This window comes from Bos taurus, chromosome 6 (assembly GCF_002263795.3).
Source record: "Bos taurus isolate L1 Dominette 01449 registration number 42190680 breed Hereford chromosome 6, ARS-UCD2.0, whole genome shotgun sequence".
NCBI classification, from domain to species: Eukaryota; Metazoa; Chordata; class Mammalia; order Artiodactyla; family Bovidae; genus Bos; species Bos taurus.
In genome coordinates this window covers 116,049,811-116,066,881 of record NC_037333.1, presented here as the reverse complement: position 1 = coordinate 116,066,881, position 17,071 = coordinate 116,049,811, and the positions used below count along the sequence as shown (strand labels likewise).

The window sequence follows — 17,071 nt, the reverse complement described above, 5'->3', positions numbered from 1 at the left end:
AGTCCAAAGGACTGTCTAGAGTCTTCTCCAACACCACAGTTCAAAAGCATCAATTCTTCGGTGCTCAGCCTTCCTTATGGTCCAACTCTCACATCCAGACATGACTACTGGAAAAACCATCGCTGTGACTAGACGGACCTTTGTCGGCAAAATAATGTCTCTGCTTTTTAATATGCTGTCTAGGTTGGTCATAGGTTTTCTTCCAAGGAGCAAGTGTTTTTTAATTTCATAGTTTCAGTCACTGTCCACAGTGATTTTGGAGCCCCCCACAAAAATGAAATCTGTCACTGTTTGCACTTTTACCCCGTTTATTTGCTATGAAATGATGGAACCGGATGCCATTGTCTTCATTTTTTGAATGCTGAGTTTTAAGCCAGCATTTTCACTCTCCTCTTTCACCTTCATCAAGAGGTTCTTTAGTTCCGCTTTGCTTTCTGCCATTAAAGTGATGTCATCTGCATATCTGAGGTTATTGATGTTTCTCCAAGCAATCTTGATTCCAGCTTGTGCTTCATCCAACCGAGCATTTCGCATGATGTACTCTGCATATAAGTTAAATAAGTAGGGTGACAATATACAGCTTTGACATGCTCCTTTCCCAGTTTTGAACCATTCAGCTGTTCCATGTCCAGTTCTAGTGTTGAATTACATTAGGCTTCCTAATTTTGAGATATTACATTCCTGGAATTAAGCCCTACTAGAGTATATATTATTGTTTAATCCATTATTGGGTATTCTGTTGAGGATCTTTATTACTACATCTGTATTCTGAGGTGTTACTGAGTTTTCATCTTTCAGGTCCTGTTTGTTTTGTATAAAGGTTATGCTAATCTCATAGAATGAATGGAAAAGCTTTCCTTTTTTTTTTTTTTTTCCAGTTTTCAGGAATAGTTCAACTTTCCTGTTCCATGAAGGAAAAGGATAGACTAATAGATCCCGACCTAAAGCTCTGGGACCTGGTTCATTGTTGCAGGAGGAGGAAGAGGGACTCAATATTTTTTACTGCCTTTTCAATAAACACTGTGTTTATGAGCCTGTTTGGGGATTTCTGCTTCTTAAGTGAGTTTTACAAACTGATATTTGCCTGGGAAATTATCCACATCCTTCAGATACAGGGGTGGGTGTAAGCTGTGCTCAGGGACACTTGACAGCAGTGGGGACTTGACGGCTGCAGGACGGTCCGTTCCCTCCCTCTGGCTTCAGGCTGCAGAGAGAGCACTGAGGGGGCCGGGCAGGAGGCCAGGCAGGCGGCAGGCAGTGCTCCCGGCGCCCCAGCTCTGCCCACGGCCTCCCCCCAGCTCTGCCCACGGCCTTCCTGCACAAGCTGTGCCCGTGGCCTCCCGCCAGCTCTGCCCATGCCTCCCCCTAGCTGTGCCCATGACCTCCCCACAGCTCTGCCCATGGCCTCCCCACAGCTCTGCCCACAGCCTCCCCCCAGCTCTGCCCGTGGCCTCCCCCGAGCTGTGCCCGTGGCCTCCCCCCAGCTCTGCCCATCCCTCCCCCCAGCTATGCCCCCGGCCTCCCCCCAGCTGTGCCTGTGGCCTCCCCCCAGCTCTGCCCATCCCTCCCCCCAGCTGTGCCCCCGGCTTCCCTGCATCTCTGCCCACAGCCTCCCCCCAGCTGTGCCCGTGGCCTCCCTCCAGCTCTGCCCATCCCTCCCCCCAACTGTGCCCCCGGCCTTCCCCCAGCTGTGCCCGTGGCCTCCCCCCAGCCCTGCCCATGCCTCCCCCCAGCCCTGCCCACGCCCTACACGCCCGCCACCCCAGCTGCCGGAAGTCTGTATCGTTTGGAACGTCAGTGCATCGACTCGACTTCTGAAGCACAACGTGCAGAGCCGCCTGTGCAGCTCTTCTTTCGTTGAGAGGCATCCCGTGCTCGCGTGTCCTCCTGTTGCAGAAAAGCCCCTTCCTGTGTGTCCGTGTCCGTGCTCACTCCCGCCGTGTCTGTGGTTCATTTCTTCCCTTGTTCAGCCTGGCAGGAAGTTCAGAGAACCAACTTTTGGGTTTACTGATCACATTTACTTCTGGCTTTTTCCAGTAATTTCAGCTTTTGCCTTTACTTCCTTACTAGTTGAAGTTTTGTATTAAGTTATGCTTGTTTCATTTGGAGGGTGTATTGGTCGTTTTTGTCTGACTTGAAGATGTGATCGGCTGTTTAGTAGGCAGTTGGGCAGCTGCCCTGTGTTGGCTGGAGGGGAGCCCCTGTGGGTGGTGCTTCCTTCCTTGTAGGACATGCCCCCCTCCGAGTATTCCAATCATTTGGAAGATATGTATCCCATTCCTTCCTTTCAGCGGTCGTGCTTCAGCTTTTAATAATTTGTAAGAATACGTCTATATGATTATCAGTTAGTCATTTCATAGTCTCCTCCTTCACGTAAGTCAGTGCCTTGAGCCCGTTCCTAATTCCTGTTCCCCCAGTTTCTTACTTGTTGTGGTCAAGTCTGCCTCCTCAGACCGGGCCGCCCTTGCAGTTTGCGAGTCTGCGGTGCCGCTGTGCCAGCCGCGCTCACTCTTGTGGTGGTCACCGCCATCCGGCTCCGGGACGTGCTCGTCTTGGGCTGAGGCTCATGGCCAGACAGCAGCCCTGGCGCCCACCCTGGCACTCAGCGAGTGGGGAGCGTCTCCCCCCGTGTTGGCGGGCCCATCTCTGGTCTCTCAGTTTCTCTTTGGTGTGATTCATCTGATTTCCGTGCACGACAACTGTGGAGACTTTGAGTGAGTCAGTGTGAGCGCCGAGGCGGAGAGTCCGGTGACCTTTCTGTAGTTGGAGCTTCTCCTGTCTCCACACGCGGTCTCTTGCATCATTAAAAGTCTCCCCTCGAAAGTGTCCTGGTGGCTCTTGCTGGTACTCAGACTTTCTGTCTTTGCATCCCCCGTGCATTCCACGTAGATGACAATGAAGACCAAGCAGCGCATGCTGACGGAGGACTGGGAGCTCTTTAAGCAGAGGCGGTTCATCGAAGAGCAGGTGCGTGTGGGTGGGAGGGCGTTGTCGGAGTGAAGCTGTTCGCTGCAGAGCAAAGGGCTGCGGAGCCCACCTTGCACGTCTTGCTCGGCAGACCTGTTTGCAGGCTGGTTCTCCTTTCCGCTTCCTCGTCTCTGTACTCCTCCAGGGACACATTGTTTATGGAGTGGTTCTCCCGGTCCACAGCCTCCCCGTGTCCCCATGGGCTCCTCCTGGGTGGGTGCTGCGTCTCCGGATTCCCTTCCAGGGGCGACGCACAGTGAGGCCCCAGGGCCAGGCCGGGTCCAATCCTCGTGTGCCAGGACTGTGCTGTCTCGCGGCTGCTGCCCGCCCGGCTCGCCCCTTCCTGCCGCAGGCTCTCCCCGCCCTGCCCGCCACCTTGGCGGCTCTCCCCGGCCCGGCACGCTGGTCTTGGGGCCATTACTTCACCAGGAGACTTGCCCGCTCGGCCCGGTGCCTGCGCCGGTGTCTGCTGGCTGCTCTCGCAGTGAGAGCCCTTGGCCTCCGCTCCCCTCCCGCCCGTGGTCCCTTCTGGGCAGCGCGGGTAGACAGGGCACCTGTGCTCTGCACCCAGCGCGTGGCCTGCGTCAGACGGGCGCCACCCATGCCTGTGCCCAAGCTGGCCCGTGGGCCCCTTTTCTGAAACACAGAGGCATGCCTGCCCCGGCGGGAGGTGAGGCGCTGCCTCCTCGGTGGCCCCCAGGCCCACTGCTTCTCCAGGCACGGCTGGTGCGCTCTGCAGCGGCCTTGCTCCCCCTGCCGGCACCACGTGTGCTGCCTGGCCAGCTGCCATCCTGCCCCGTGTGGACAGTGTCTGCGTAGCCTGGGGGCTCAGGGCGGCGCTCAGCGCTCCTGCTGGCCTGGGCTCCCCGTGCCCGGACAGCGGCGTCCACGCTGCCTCCTGCACCGTGCTCAGGCCTGGCGCACCCCGGCGGCCTCCCCACCTCTCCGGCAGGGCTGCTGAGCTCCTGTACCTCGTGGTTTCCCCTGAAGTTTGGTTTCTCGCTTCTTTCTTCGTCCAGAATCTAAGCTCCTGGGGGCAGTGATTATCTCCTGGGGGCTGCGAGTCCCCAGCCCACCGGAGGGCCAGGGCAAGGGCTGGGTGTCCCCCATGAGGGCGTCACAGGGTGTGTGCTGCTGAGGCGCCTGGTGGACTCAGCCCCCTGACCTCTGTCCAGGCCTCTCCCTGCCTGCGCCACACACTGCTCGTCTGCCCCCCTTCCCAGCCCTGGCCCTCCTGAGGAAGCTGCGGGCAGCAGGTCTCTGAGTGGGACGTGCACAGCATCAGAATCACCGAAAAATACAGCCATGTCATGATGAAGGTCTTGCAAAATTAACCTGTTGGCTCATGATTTCCTCCAGTTCACGAAAAAGAAAGCCGTCGCTGGCGAGAACAGCTTCACGGACACCATGCGGCACGTGCTGTCGTCGCGGCTGAGCGTGCCCGACTGCCCCAACTGCAACTACCGGCGGAGGTGAGCGCGCGCAGGACCCCGGGCACTGCCCGGCCTGCTGGCCCCGCGCTGACCCCCTCACGCCCCGCAGGTGTGCTTGTGACGACTGCAGCCTCTCCCACATCCTCACCTGCGGCATCATGGACCCCCCAGTCACGGGCGACATCCACATTCACCAGCTGCCCCTTCCGGTGGACGCGGCTCCCGACTGCCTGTCTGAGATACAGCCACCCGGTGTGTCGTCAGCCAGCTCAGGGTCGGCGTCCAGCTCTCCCATCACCGTTCAGCAACATCCCAGACTCATCCTCACAGACAATGGCTCTGCACCAACATTGTAAGTCATGACTTTGTCGTGAGGTTTCTCATGACAACTCATCCGATTCCAAGATGCAGACCCAATGACGTCTGCAGAAGTATGGGCAGCGTTAAGGGTGCTTTTCAAGAAGAAGGACCCTTCATTTTTTAAAATCGCTTTTAACACATGGATGCAGTAAGCCCAAGCATGGACGCTATTTCGTGAGCTGCCGGATGCAGTGAGGCAGGCGCGCATCGGTCTGCGGGGAGCATCTCCCATGCTGGCCTGGCCTGCACCCATCCTCCTCATCCTCAGCTGGCGTCCACGCTTGCTCCGTGTCCTGCTGGGATCTCAGATGGTCACTTTAGCAAGCGACTGAGAGGTTCTGTCCGTGTTCCCACATCAACCACAAGACGTTTTGTGCGAGCAAGGGGTCACCAGTTCACAGGGTGGGAATCAAGCCCCATCCGACTCCTGGATGGGCCGTTCCCTTGGTGGGTGTTTATTTAAGAGATTAAACATATTCTCCGCATGTCGTGGCGCCCGTGTGGGTCAGGAGCCCGGGGGAGGGACGGTCGCCCCGACTTTGCTTCCCGTGTTCCTCGGGATTCTCGCCTCCCGACCTGGATTTCGTGCGGTGGCCCCGAGGCTCTCCTTTGGAGTCCCTCAGTTCTCCGTGTGGCTTTGATCTCGGACGCTGAGCTCTGCGGCTGCTCTCACTGAGCCCTGTGCTCCCTCGGAGCCTGTGCAGGGCAGAGGGCCGTCACAGCCAGGCGTGAGCTGGCTCAGGACGAAGCGGCTGCAGCCAAGCACCAGTCGTCAGGGCAGAGCCCAGGCTGGCAGAGTGCCGCCTGCTCTCGGGTCTTAGTGGCTGACGCCAGCCCTGGGCACGCACGCTGCGGGCGGGGCGGAGCCAGGACCACGCGAGGCACTGCGGGCACCTGGCCGCCTGCACCGTGGGGTCTGTGTCTTCCCACAGACATGGCCATCCCAGACCCTCCTGGCTCTGGGCCACGCATGTCCTTTTCCTGCTGCTGCTCCGAGCGTGAGATGAACGTGCGGCATTTCCGTGGCGGGGCTGCAGGGCTGCCTGGACGCCTGAGTCTGGAGTCGCCAGGCCGCAGGCAGCGCGTGGGTCTGTTACTTCACTCGGCCCCCCCCCGGGGTGGTATGGGTGCCACGCAGGGCAGTGTCTGTGTCCGCAGGTTGTGGGGGCACCGGAGCCGGGCGTTCCCAGCAGCTGGCCTGCCCGTACTTGCTGTAGCAGCTCCAGGTGACCGTGCACGATGCTCCTTGGACTCAGTTCTCCCAGAAGTGGGATGAAGCTGAGTCTGGCTGTTCTGGACCATCTGCCCTGAAGCCCAAAGGGCTCCAGTTCTTAGGCTTTCTCCTTCCGGACGGTTGAGGCTCACGGTGGATGCGGAGGCATGATGGTGTAGGCCCACGGGGTGTCGCTTACCGTCAGGCCTTGAGCCACGTACCCCGAGCTGGGCGCTTCGTGCCATCTCTTCTCAGGCACCAGAAAGCCTTACGTTTGAAGTGGTCTTCACAGCCTTGAAGGCACATTACTTTGTTTTTGTAGATATTCCATTTGCCTATCACTTGGATGTCTTGTTAAAGCTGCTAACTATGAGTTTGGAACGGACTTGCCTACAGCTGGCCTTGTCACATAAGTGCTTTTATTGTTTTGTTCAGCTGGCTATCTCTGAAATTTTGGTGGTTATAAAAACAAACACTGAAGACCTAAGGTTGGTTTCTGTACCCCTTTAATTATAATAAAAAATAGCATTTGTTTGAAAATGACAGAGAGAGAGAACAGTTGTACACCAGGGCGCTTCAAGTTGATCTATTGAAATTTTGTGGTTTCCTTAATGTTTCTCTGTTCGGAGTTTTGTTTTCCATTCTTCTGGACAGAACGAGTGGTCCTCTTCGGGCATTTTCCTCCTGGTCCAGGTTACCGGGAGCCCCTGAGACGCATGCGTGGGGCCCAGTGTCACGCTCCTGTGCGTGAGCGTGGCTCTCCTGGGTGGGCAGTGCATGGTCCTTAGCGGCCACGGCCCCGCAGTGACGTCTCTGCGCGTCTCAGTTGCAGTGACGATGAAGACGTTGCCCCGCTGTCGGCCAAGTTTGCTGACATCTATCCCCTGAGTAACTACGAGGACGCCGAGGTGGTAGCCAGCATGAACGGCGTCCATGGCGAGCTGAACGGCGGCGGGGAGAACCTGGCCCTGAAGGACGAGGTACATGCCCAGCCTCCGCATCACGACGATGAGTCACCCCAGATGGTGTCCGGGGTTTGAGCGTTCTGTGTTATTCTGGTTTAAAAAGCATAAGTTACAAGTGACTATCTTTGTGACTGTCTTTAAAGTCCCCTCAGGTAAGCAGTACCAGCAGCAGTTCCTCGGAAGCTGACGACGAGGAGGCAGACGGCGAGAGTAGTGGGGAACCCCCGGGAGCCCCGAAGGAGGACACGGCTCTGGGGAGCGGGAGCCCCAGGAAAGAGGAAAGTAAAGTGGACAGTCCACCCCCGTCTTACCCAGCTCAGCAGGTACGGCTTTATTTCCTTGAACTTGGTTTTGCCCAGGCTGTCTTCTCTGTGTCTGGTTTCTCTCGACATGAGTGCTACTGAACACAAAAGTACGTTCCTGTGAAAAGCTTGTGAAGGTCAGACTGGTGAGAACCGAGACCGCTCTGCCAGACGGTCATCTTTTCTCTTAGAGACTCTGGTTTTATGATGGATGCTCAGGCAGCTCCTAAAGGAAGAGCACGTGAGGGCCAAGGCCCATTAAACCATTGTAGTAGGTGGTGCGGTCTACAGGGGAGGGGACACTGGAAGGGGTGCCCTGGGCCCTCTGCCCCCACTTCCTCCCCTCGCCCTGGTCCAGGACCTGCTCACCCCAGCCCCCGGTCCCCCCAGCCCCTGCTCACCCCCAAGCCCGTGATCACCCCAAGCCCTTCCTTACCCCCAGCCCCCGGTCCCCCCCAGCGACTGCTCACCCCAGGCCCTGTGCACCCCCAGCCCCTCCTCACCCCCAGCCCCCGTCCCGCACAGTGCTTGCACACCCCAGCCCCTGTGCACCCCCAGCCCCTGCTCACCCCACCCCCTACTCACCCCCAGCCCCTGTGCGCCCCCAGCCCCTGTGCACCCCCAGCCCCTGCTCACTGCAGCCCCTGCGCACCCCCAGCCCCCGGTCCTCCCCAGCACCTGCTTACCCCAGCCCCTGTGCACCCCCAGCCCCTGCTCACCCCACCCCCTACTCACCCCCAGCCCCTGTGCGCCCCCAGCCCCTGTGCACCCCCAGCCCCTGCTCACCCCAGCCCCTGCACACCCCCAGCCCCCGGTCCCCCCCAGCGCCTGCTCACCCCCAGCCTGTGATCACCGTTGATTTATGCAGGTACGCACATTCTTCTCTACTGACGAGAAAGGCCTACCCTGACACACTGCCCTTTCCCCGCCCGGCGGCGTGTCCTGCCAGCTTGGTGGAGCTCGCTCCCTCACGCTCTGCTGCTGCCCTCTGTGTCCTGCTGTGGAGACAGGTCCTGGTTGTGCTGTGCTTTGTTTTCAGTCTGCTGGTGGATACTTGTGTTTGCCTCCCTTTACTTTCCCATCGTAAACTCTCCAGTGAGTGGCCTCACGTGTCTGACGTTTCACACGTAGGCGGTTTTGTCCCCAGGAGGGTCACCAGCAGCGGCTTTCCCCAGTCCGAGCGTGGTGGTCTCCCCTGCTGTCACAGGGGAGAGCTTTGAAGTCTTGCCAGTCTAATAGGTGAGAAATGGTAGCTCTGTGAGGTTTCCGTTTTTATTTCACTTTTTATGGGCAAAGTTAAGCTTTCTGTCATAGATATTTAAGGGCTGTGTGGGCTGTTTCCTTTTCTATCTAGTGTTTGGGTTTAAGAGTTCTTTAAACAAGTCCTTTATCAAGTATGTGATCCACAAATATTTTCTTTTGGTCTGTGATATGTCTTATTAGTTTTTTTTTTTTTTTTCAGTGTTTTTGAAAAGCAAAAGTTACTGATTTTGATGCATTCCAGTTTATCAGCTTTTTCTTTTATGAATCATGCTTTTGATGGCATATCCAAAAAACTTTTACCTAATACAAAACTATTTTGCTGTGAAAGGTTTGTAATTTTAGCTCTTGCTCAGGTCTGTGGTCCACTCAGCTCAGTTTTGCTAGTGGTCTACAGCGAGGGTCGTTTGATACCCAGCTGGCACAGCGCCTGTGTCAGAAAGACCACCGTCCCCGCTGCATCGCAGGGGTCGCTGGTTGCAAACCAGCTGGTGGCTGAGGGCCCACGGCCATGCCCGGCGTCCTGCCCTGTGGCCTCCGCACCCAGAAACCTGTGCTCTGCTCGACTGTCGCTGGATTGTAAGTTTGGAAATCAGGCAGGATCTGCCTTTCTCTTTTTGGGCCTCTTTCAAAATTGCTGAAGCTGTTCAGAGTCCTTTGCATTTCCATATGTGTTTTTTCCAGGTGGGAAAGTGAAAGTGGTTCAGTTTGTCCGACTCTTTGCGACCTCATGAACTATACAGTCCAGAATACTGGAGTGGGTAGCTGTTCCCTCTCCGGGGGATCTTCCCAGCCCAGGGATGGAACCCAGGTCTCCTGCATTGCAGGCAGATTCTTTATCAGCCGAGCCACTAGGGAACCCTGGGTTGGAATGTTAAGCTTTTTAGAATTAATTTTTATTAGAGTATAGTTGTTTTGTAATGTTGTGTTCGCTTCACATACATTTTATTTTACTGTTTTTGGGTAGGGGCCACACCTCATGGCTTATAGGATCTTAGTTCCTGACCAGGTATTGAGCCTGGGCCATGGCAGTGAAAGTGCTGAGTCCTCACCACTGGACCGCCGGGACTCCCCCATGTGCATTCAGGGACCACTGGTTACCTTCTGCAAAACACCTGTGGAGTTTAATGGAGGTTGCATTGAATTCTTGAGTATTTGATAGAGTTCATCACCAAAACCCTCTGGACCTGATCTTCTATTTGTGGGATGATGAGAATCAATTTTGGGAAAACAGACTTATGAACATTGCACATGCTATTTCTTTCCATTTGTTTAGGTCGTCTTTAATTTCTTCCTGTAATTTTTAAAAATTTCTAGTCTGTGTTTCTTAAGTTTATTAAGATTTTAGATGTTTTTTGATTGTATAGTAAAGGTATTTTCTAATTTTGGTTTCTTTCTCTTTCTTTAACATTCATTCTTTGGCTGAGCTGGGTTTAGGGCGGCACATGGGGTCTCCCATCCTCCTTGCGGCGTGAGGACTCTTGATTGCGGCATGTGAGATCCAGTGCCCTGACCAGGGTTGGAACTCGGGGGCCCCTGCATCGGGAGCACCAGGGAAGTCCCTGGTTTCGATTTACAGTTGATTGTTGGTAATACACAGAAATACAGTCAGTTCTTATGTATTGATTTGCAGTTGATTGTTGGTAATACATGGAAATACAGTCAGTTCTTATGTATTGATTTACAATTGATTGTTGGTAATACACAGAAATACAGTCAGTTCTTATGTATTGATTTTGAATTCTGCAGCTTTGCTAATAAACTTATTTGTCCTAGAGTGGTTGAGGTTTTGTGGGTTTGTTTTGGGGTTTTTTTGGTAGATTACTTTTGGGTTTTATACATACAAAATCGTGTTGTCTGTGAGTGAACAAGTTTTCCTTCTTCCTTTACAGCCCGGATTCTTTTAATTTCCTACTCTTGCTTTATTGAGCTAGCTAGAACCTCTAGTACAGCATTGAATCGAAGTGGTGCAAGCAGACACCTTTGCCTGTTCCCAGGCGTGGGGGGACAGCGTTGAATCTTTAACCAGTAAAATACGATGGTAGCTGTCGGTTTTCCTTAGACGTCCTTTGTCAGCTAAGGAAGCTATGTCCTACTCCTTGGTTTGGTTTTTTTTTTTTTTTGAGAATTTTATCGTGAACATTCATTGGGTTTAAGATGCCTGTTCTGCATCTCTTGAGATGTCCCTGTGGCTTTCATCCTTTGTTCTGTTACCAAGTTGTATCTCATCAAGGAATTTTGAACCAATCTTGTGTTCCTGGGATAAATCCCACCTGGTCATGACCTATAGTCTTTTTTTTTAATACATGTTCTTGCCTGGCTTGCTAATGTCTTGTTAGGATTTCTGTATCTATGTTAATGAAGGATATTGGTCTGTTGACTATGATGTCTTTGAAACTCAGCATTAAAAAAACTTAAGATCATAGCATCCAGTCCCATCGCTTCATGGCAAATAGAAGGGGAAAAAGTGAAAGCAGTGACAGATTTTTATTTTCCTGGGCTCCAAAATCACTGCAGATGGTGACTGCAGCCATGAAATTAAAAGATGCAAAGAGTCAGACACGACTTAGCTACGGAACAACAGCAGCAGCAGCAGTGATGTCTTTGCCTCAGAGACTGAGCTGAGGAGTGTGTGTTCCACCTGTATTTTCTGAAGGAATTCGTCTGAGATTGATATTCCTTAAATATTTGATGGAATTCACCAGTGAAATCCCGTGGACCTGATCTTTTTAATTAAAATTTCGTTTACTTGATACAGGTCTGTTCAGATTTTTTATTTCTTCTTGGATTGAGTTTAATGATTTGTGTCTTTTTAGGAATTTATCCATTTCATCTAAGTTGTCTAATTTGATGTCTCATGGTTGTTTATTATCTCTTTTTAGTTTTGTGGAGTCTGTAGCAATGTTAATTCCTGATTTGGGTAATTTTATTTACTACTTTTTAACTCCCTCAGTCACTCTGGCTATATTTTTGTAAATCAGTTTTTTTTTTTTTTTTTTTTCTATTTTTCTCTTTTTTGTTTCATTGATTTCTGTTCTGATCTCCATTATTTTTTTTATATATTCTTGGGGTTAATTTTTTCTATTCCTAGCTTCTTAAATCTAAGGCTGAGATTACTGATTTTAGAGCTTCCAAATTTATTAAGACTTGTTTTATGGCCTAACATGTGATCTAACCTAGATGTGCACTTGAAAATTGTGTTCTGCCCCTCTTAGGTGAAATGTCCTGTAAATGAAACCGGTCAAATTGATAGCGTTATTCAAGTCTTCTGTATCCTAACTGATTTTTTATCTAATTCTAAAAATTACTGAGAGAGACATATTGAGGTCTTCTGTTATAACTTTTGGATTATCTATTTCCTTTTTCAAATCTGCCAGTTTTTGATTCATGCGTTTTGGGACAGTGTTGTGGAATGTGTATCCATGTAATTATTGTTCTGCCTCCCTAATATATTGGCCCTTTTGTCACTGTGAAGTGTCTCCCTGCTGTTATTTCTTGCCTTAGACTATTCTCTCTAATATTAATATAGCCATTCCAGCTGTCTTCAGGTTGCTATGTGTATGTTTTATAAATTTTTGTCCTTTTAATTTTAGCTCCTTTGTGTCTTTTTCTTCCAGCCTTTGAGCTGGATCTTATGTGTGTATCCTGCCCCTCGGTCCCCGCCTCTTGTTGGGAGCGCCCCATTCACGTCTAACACAGCTGCTGGCAGTGCTCCCGTCTGCGCTGTGCCGGTCGTTTCTGCGCCTCGTGTTCTTCTACCTCTGTCTCTACTTCCTTTTTTCATATCAAACAGAATTTTAGTGTACCAGTTTTAATTCTGCTATTGATTCTTGAATTATGTTATTTTTGTTTTGTTTTTCAGTTAGTTTTTAAAGGGTGTGGGGAGTTGGGGATAGGAAGATCCCTGGGCAGGAAAGCTAGACCCCTTCTGTTCTTAAGTAGAAGTTCTAGCAGGTTTGCATGAATAAACGCTTCTCAATATGTTTTTTTCGTTTGGTTGATTTCCAGAGCCTCAAAACGATTGCCTTTGACAATTGTGTTCAGTTTTGCACTTGTTTTGAGGGAGAAGAGTCACCGACTGCTTCATTCCACCTTAGCCGGAAGTCCCGTCTCTGGTGCACTTTGAAGAGCCTCTGTGTAGCCATCCGTTAAGCAGTGTGCGCCCAGCGGAGCATGGCACCAGTGGTCTCCTTGTCCTTGGTCCCAGCTCCCTCTCTCCACTCTGCCATCTTGCAGTCTCCGCGGCCCTGCTCACACAGGCGCGGGATGCAGACGGGTGAGGCTGCCGCCCCGGCAGGCACCCAGCCGGGGTGAGGTGCGCACGCCTTGTCTCTCCAGGCCTCTTCAGTCCCAGTCCTGGGGGCCCTCGTTCAGCTCGCAAGGAGGGACCCGTCTACCCGGGGTGTCAGGACGGGCCCCGCTGCCTTTGTATTTGCTGTGTGGCTGACTCGCATTCAATCCATATCGTTCTTTGTTTCCCTAAATACTCAGTACTCACTTACTAAATACTCTTTTTTTTTTTTTCTTTCCCTTTAGGCAGAACAAGCTCCAAACACTTGTGAATGTCATGTTTGTAAACAAGAGGCGTCTGGATTAACGCCTTCAGCAATGGCCGCTGGCGCCCTGCCTCCCGGCCACCAGTTTCTGAGCCCCGAGAAGCCTGCGCACCCTGCGCTGCACCTGTACCCCCACATCCACGGCCACGTGCCCTTGCACGCCGTCCCACACCTGCCTCGCCCTCTCATCCACCCCACCTTGTACACAGCGCCCCCCTTCACACACAGTAAGGTGAGTGGGCAGACAGGGCCGGGGCGCTCACGCGCCACTCAGACCTCTAGAGCGTGTTTAAACAGACAGACCCGTAAAGTGACGGCTGTGTGGGGCAGCAGCCACGCTCATGGGAGGGTCTGCGAACGTTTCCTTTTACTGTAATACTGTGACCTCCTGGAGTTTTGAACCTTTACATTTGTAAAAACAGTCGTGGACGTCATAGTTCGTTCCTTGGGAATTGACCAGGATGTGAAGAGGTTTTCATGTGGTACTGGCGTAATGGGTTGAGCTGGGGACCACAGGGCCTCTGCCCACCCAGAGAGCAGCCCAGTTCTCCAGCTTTTCGGGGCCTGGCGGTGGCGGGTAACACAGCTTGAACGTAACGTGAGTCCTCTAACACTGGCCAGGCTCCGCAGGGTCTTAAATGACAGTCCTCTTACAGGACTGTTATGTAGAAAGGCACAAGCTTGAAGGGGGGCGCCCTGGGCACCGTGCAGCGGAGGCTCGCCGGCAGGTGAGTGGGGGGCCGGGGGCAGCCAGGCGGGCCTGGCAAGACGGGTGACGGCTGGGAAGGGCGGCACGCGCTGCCTCCCGTCAGAGCCTGAGGCGCGTGCTGCGCCCTAGACGTCGCAGTGCAATCGTTAGGTTTGTCTCGTTCTTCGTACCTTAGATAGCTTTGCCTCACTAGCTGTTTTGAACTTACTTTTATTGATTCGGGTCATAAATTTTAATTTTTCATCAGTTATTCTGGCTAATGTTATTAGCTCTAATCAGTCAAAAATAGAACTCTCCCCAGACTCTACTCATAGACAGTGATTCTCTAGTGTTCGAAAGGGAGCATGTGGCGTGAGAGGGACTTCCTCAGGCCGCACATCACCCCTCACTGGGGTTTGCTGTTTGTCTGCTGGGGAGGGTGCCGGGTGAGAATTGTTGGTTTATTAGAGAGCATCCTCAGTTTGTTATGTTCTGTGATAATAAGTGCTTGGTAACCACTCAAATTTAGGCTTAAATTTTATTAGGTTGACTGTTGCTTCCCCGATAGCTCAGTTAGTAAAGAATCCGCCTGCAATGCAGGAGACGCCAGTTCAGTGCCTGGATCGGGAAGATCCCCTCGAGAGGGGATAGGCTACCCACTCCAGTACTCTTGGGCATCCCTCATGGCTCAGCTGGTAAAGAATCCACCTGCAGTGTGGGAGACCTGGGTTCAGTCCCTGGGTTGGAAAGATCCCCTGGCAAAGGGAAAGGCTACCCACACCAGTATTCTGGCCTGGAGAATTCCATGGACTCTATAGTTCATGGGGTCGCGAAGAGTCAGACACGACTAAGCGGCTTTCTCTCTCTGACTCATTGCTCAGTTCAAACACTTAATGACACCTTTGTTAATCGGGTCGTTCTAAGTAGCATATTCATGTTTACATTCAAGGCCAGGCTATTTGGACGGTCCTCCCAATCCTTCACCCTTTTCCTCAGGTGAGCATATGAGTTTGGAAGCTGTTTGCTCCTTGTTCTTACCTAAATAGAGCTCCATTTCCTAGTCCTAGGGAACCACCTGGAGAAGAGGGTGTAGAATGTTCTCTCATATGTTCATGCTGGTAGAAATTATTCAAGAATTAATTCCTAAAAATCTTCAAGTGAAGTAGTGAAATTTATTATTCCCACTCTAGTTAAAACTGAGTTTTCCCCTGGATCTTGGCCTTTTCTCAGGGTGTTACCAGCAGTGTATAGAAGGATAAAGGAGGGGAAGCATCATCTGGGTCGCAGTCTGTCTCTGTTACCACTGAACTGTAATCCAATAGGTGGATGAGAAAGATTCATGGGTTGAAGAAACTGCAGAGGAGCAGCTGTGAGGCTGTGTTTTAGCCACTTACTGTTAGTGCCAAGATTATTCACTGACGCAATTAAAATATACACTAGCTGGGTGCCATTTTTATTTGGAAAAACGAGATGCATTTGACAGCATACTTGGTTTGTACCTGGTATAAAAATGTTTCTCTGCATAGTCTCACGTCGTCACTTACCAGGTTTTGCAAAGTTACTGTGTGTTCTTTGAGTTAGTCTGACTTAGTTGAGTGCTGTGGCGGCATCTGTACCTAAATGCACAGAGCGTGCCCAGCCCTACAGGAGCTGCTGGAGGAGGACCGAGCTGTAGTGGAAGGACATGGTTGTCCTCAGCTCCGTCAGAGCAGGTTTCTCAGCGAGATGCCTGCCCCACGCAGGCGGGGGCGGCCCCGAGTGTGGGCAGCCGTGCCCGCTGAGGCTCTGCTGACCCAGTTCTCTTCCTGCGGCATCAGGGCCTTTAGGGATTTCTGCTCTGGTTAGCTGTCGCCTTTAAGACTGTGTCACTCTAGTTGTAATCTTTAATTCATACTTTTGCCATTGTGGATAAATAGTACCTAAAACGCTTGGAATGGGTACTGTTAAAATTTTATTTTCTTGAGATTAGAAAGACTTGAAAACTATTTCCATTTTCAGAAGTCTTCATTACCACTGATATGTTTGTAATTTGTATGTTGAGTAATGTTACTTAAAAATTAAAAGTACTTGCAGGAGGTAAATACAGTGATGAAATACTGAAGAAAAAAATTAAAACTAAGTGACAGGAAATTTAGTTTCCAAATATTTGGGCGTTCTCTAGCTGTCTCTCTGTTGCTGGTTTCTACTTCAGCTCCGTTCTATCTGAGCGCGCACTGTTTCTGGTCTTTCGGGGTTGCCTTGTGGCCCAGGGTGTGGTCCGTCTTGGCAGATGCTCCGTGTTCCTCAGGACAGATGGTCTGCCGTTCTGTGTGCGGCAGGCAGTGGCTGGCTGGCGGTGTGGGGTCCAGGTGTGTTCTTGCTGGCCCCTGCTGCCCCTGCGCTCTTGCTGCGGAGGGCGGTGGAAGTCTGCAGCTCACGGCGGACCTGCCTGCTCTGCGGCAGGCCTGGCAGGCTTGGCCTCACGCAGTTTGGTGCTCTTCTGTTAGATGCTTGTGTGCTGGGGGTTCTCATGTGTCCTTGGAGGGTTGCCCTTCAGTCACTAGGGAAGGCTCCTCGCTCTGAGGTCTGGTCTGCCCACTGAGGCTGCCTGGGTGATTTGCCACTGCTGCCCGCAGCAGGTGTCTTGTCGACAGGCATCGTTGGATCCTGGGGCTTTGGGGGCTGGGGGAAGCTCTTGTTCTTTAATATATTCTGATGATCTCGGCATTTTCATTGGTGTATTTATTCCGTTCACTTTGATTTTTTTTTAATGTGTTTGGATGAATACCCATGTTTGTAACTATTTTCTATTTGTTGCCAGAGGCTTCCTTTTCTGCTTTCTGTACTCTCACTTGAGCGTTTTCTGATTCATTTTATTTCCTCTTAGCGTATCAATCACACCTCTTATTCCGTTTTAACGGTTGTGTTAGAAAGCACCTTCTGACTGAGCTAGGGCCGCTTCCAGCGCTGCTCCTCCACTGTGTGCAGTTGAGCTGCTTGTAACAGATTGTTCCCAGTTCCTGCTTCCGGTCCCTTGTGACTTGCAGGCATCATTTTCATTTATCCAATATTAATCACCCGGTACATTGTTGCTATTATTACTGCAAAGTTTTTTTTTTTAAGATCAGTTAACAGAAAGATAAGAGATTTTATTTTCCTGATGTTTATTCCTTTTCCATTGCTCTCTCTTCCTTTATGTAGATCCAAGTTTCTGACCTATATTATGTTCCTTCTTCCTGAAGAAAATCTTCTAACATTTCTTGCAGGGCAGGTCTGCTGGACGTGCATTACCTCAGTGTTTCTTTGTCTGAGGAAGTCTTTATTTCTCCTTCACTTTTGAAGGATAAT

The 17,071-nt window shown here is 51.6% G+C and overlaps 1 protein-coding gene across 3 annotated transcripts in view; it reads left to right on the top strand.

Moving 5' to 3' along the window:
• Nucleotides 1-17,071, top strand: part of FAM193A (family with sequence similarity 193 member A) — a 148,441-nt gene that overhangs the window by 102,170 nt on the left and 29,200 nt on the right. For all 3 annotated transcript variants that reach the window (XM_024993744.2, XM_024993745.2, XM_059887866.1), the window contains exons 8-13: nt 2,890-2,967; nt 4,327-4,439; nt 4,510-4,752; nt 6,800-6,953; nt 7,082-7,261; nt 13,037-13,288. In XM_024993744.2, the coding sequence (XP_024849512.2) occupies nt 2,890-2,967; nt 4,327-4,439; nt 4,510-4,752; nt 6,800-6,953; nt 7,082-7,261; nt 13,037-13,288 (1,020 nt within the window). The remainder of the gene's footprint in view (nt 1-2,889; nt 2,968-4,326; nt 4,440-4,509; nt 4,753-6,799; nt 6,954-7,081; nt 7,262-13,036; nt 13,289-17,071) is intronic.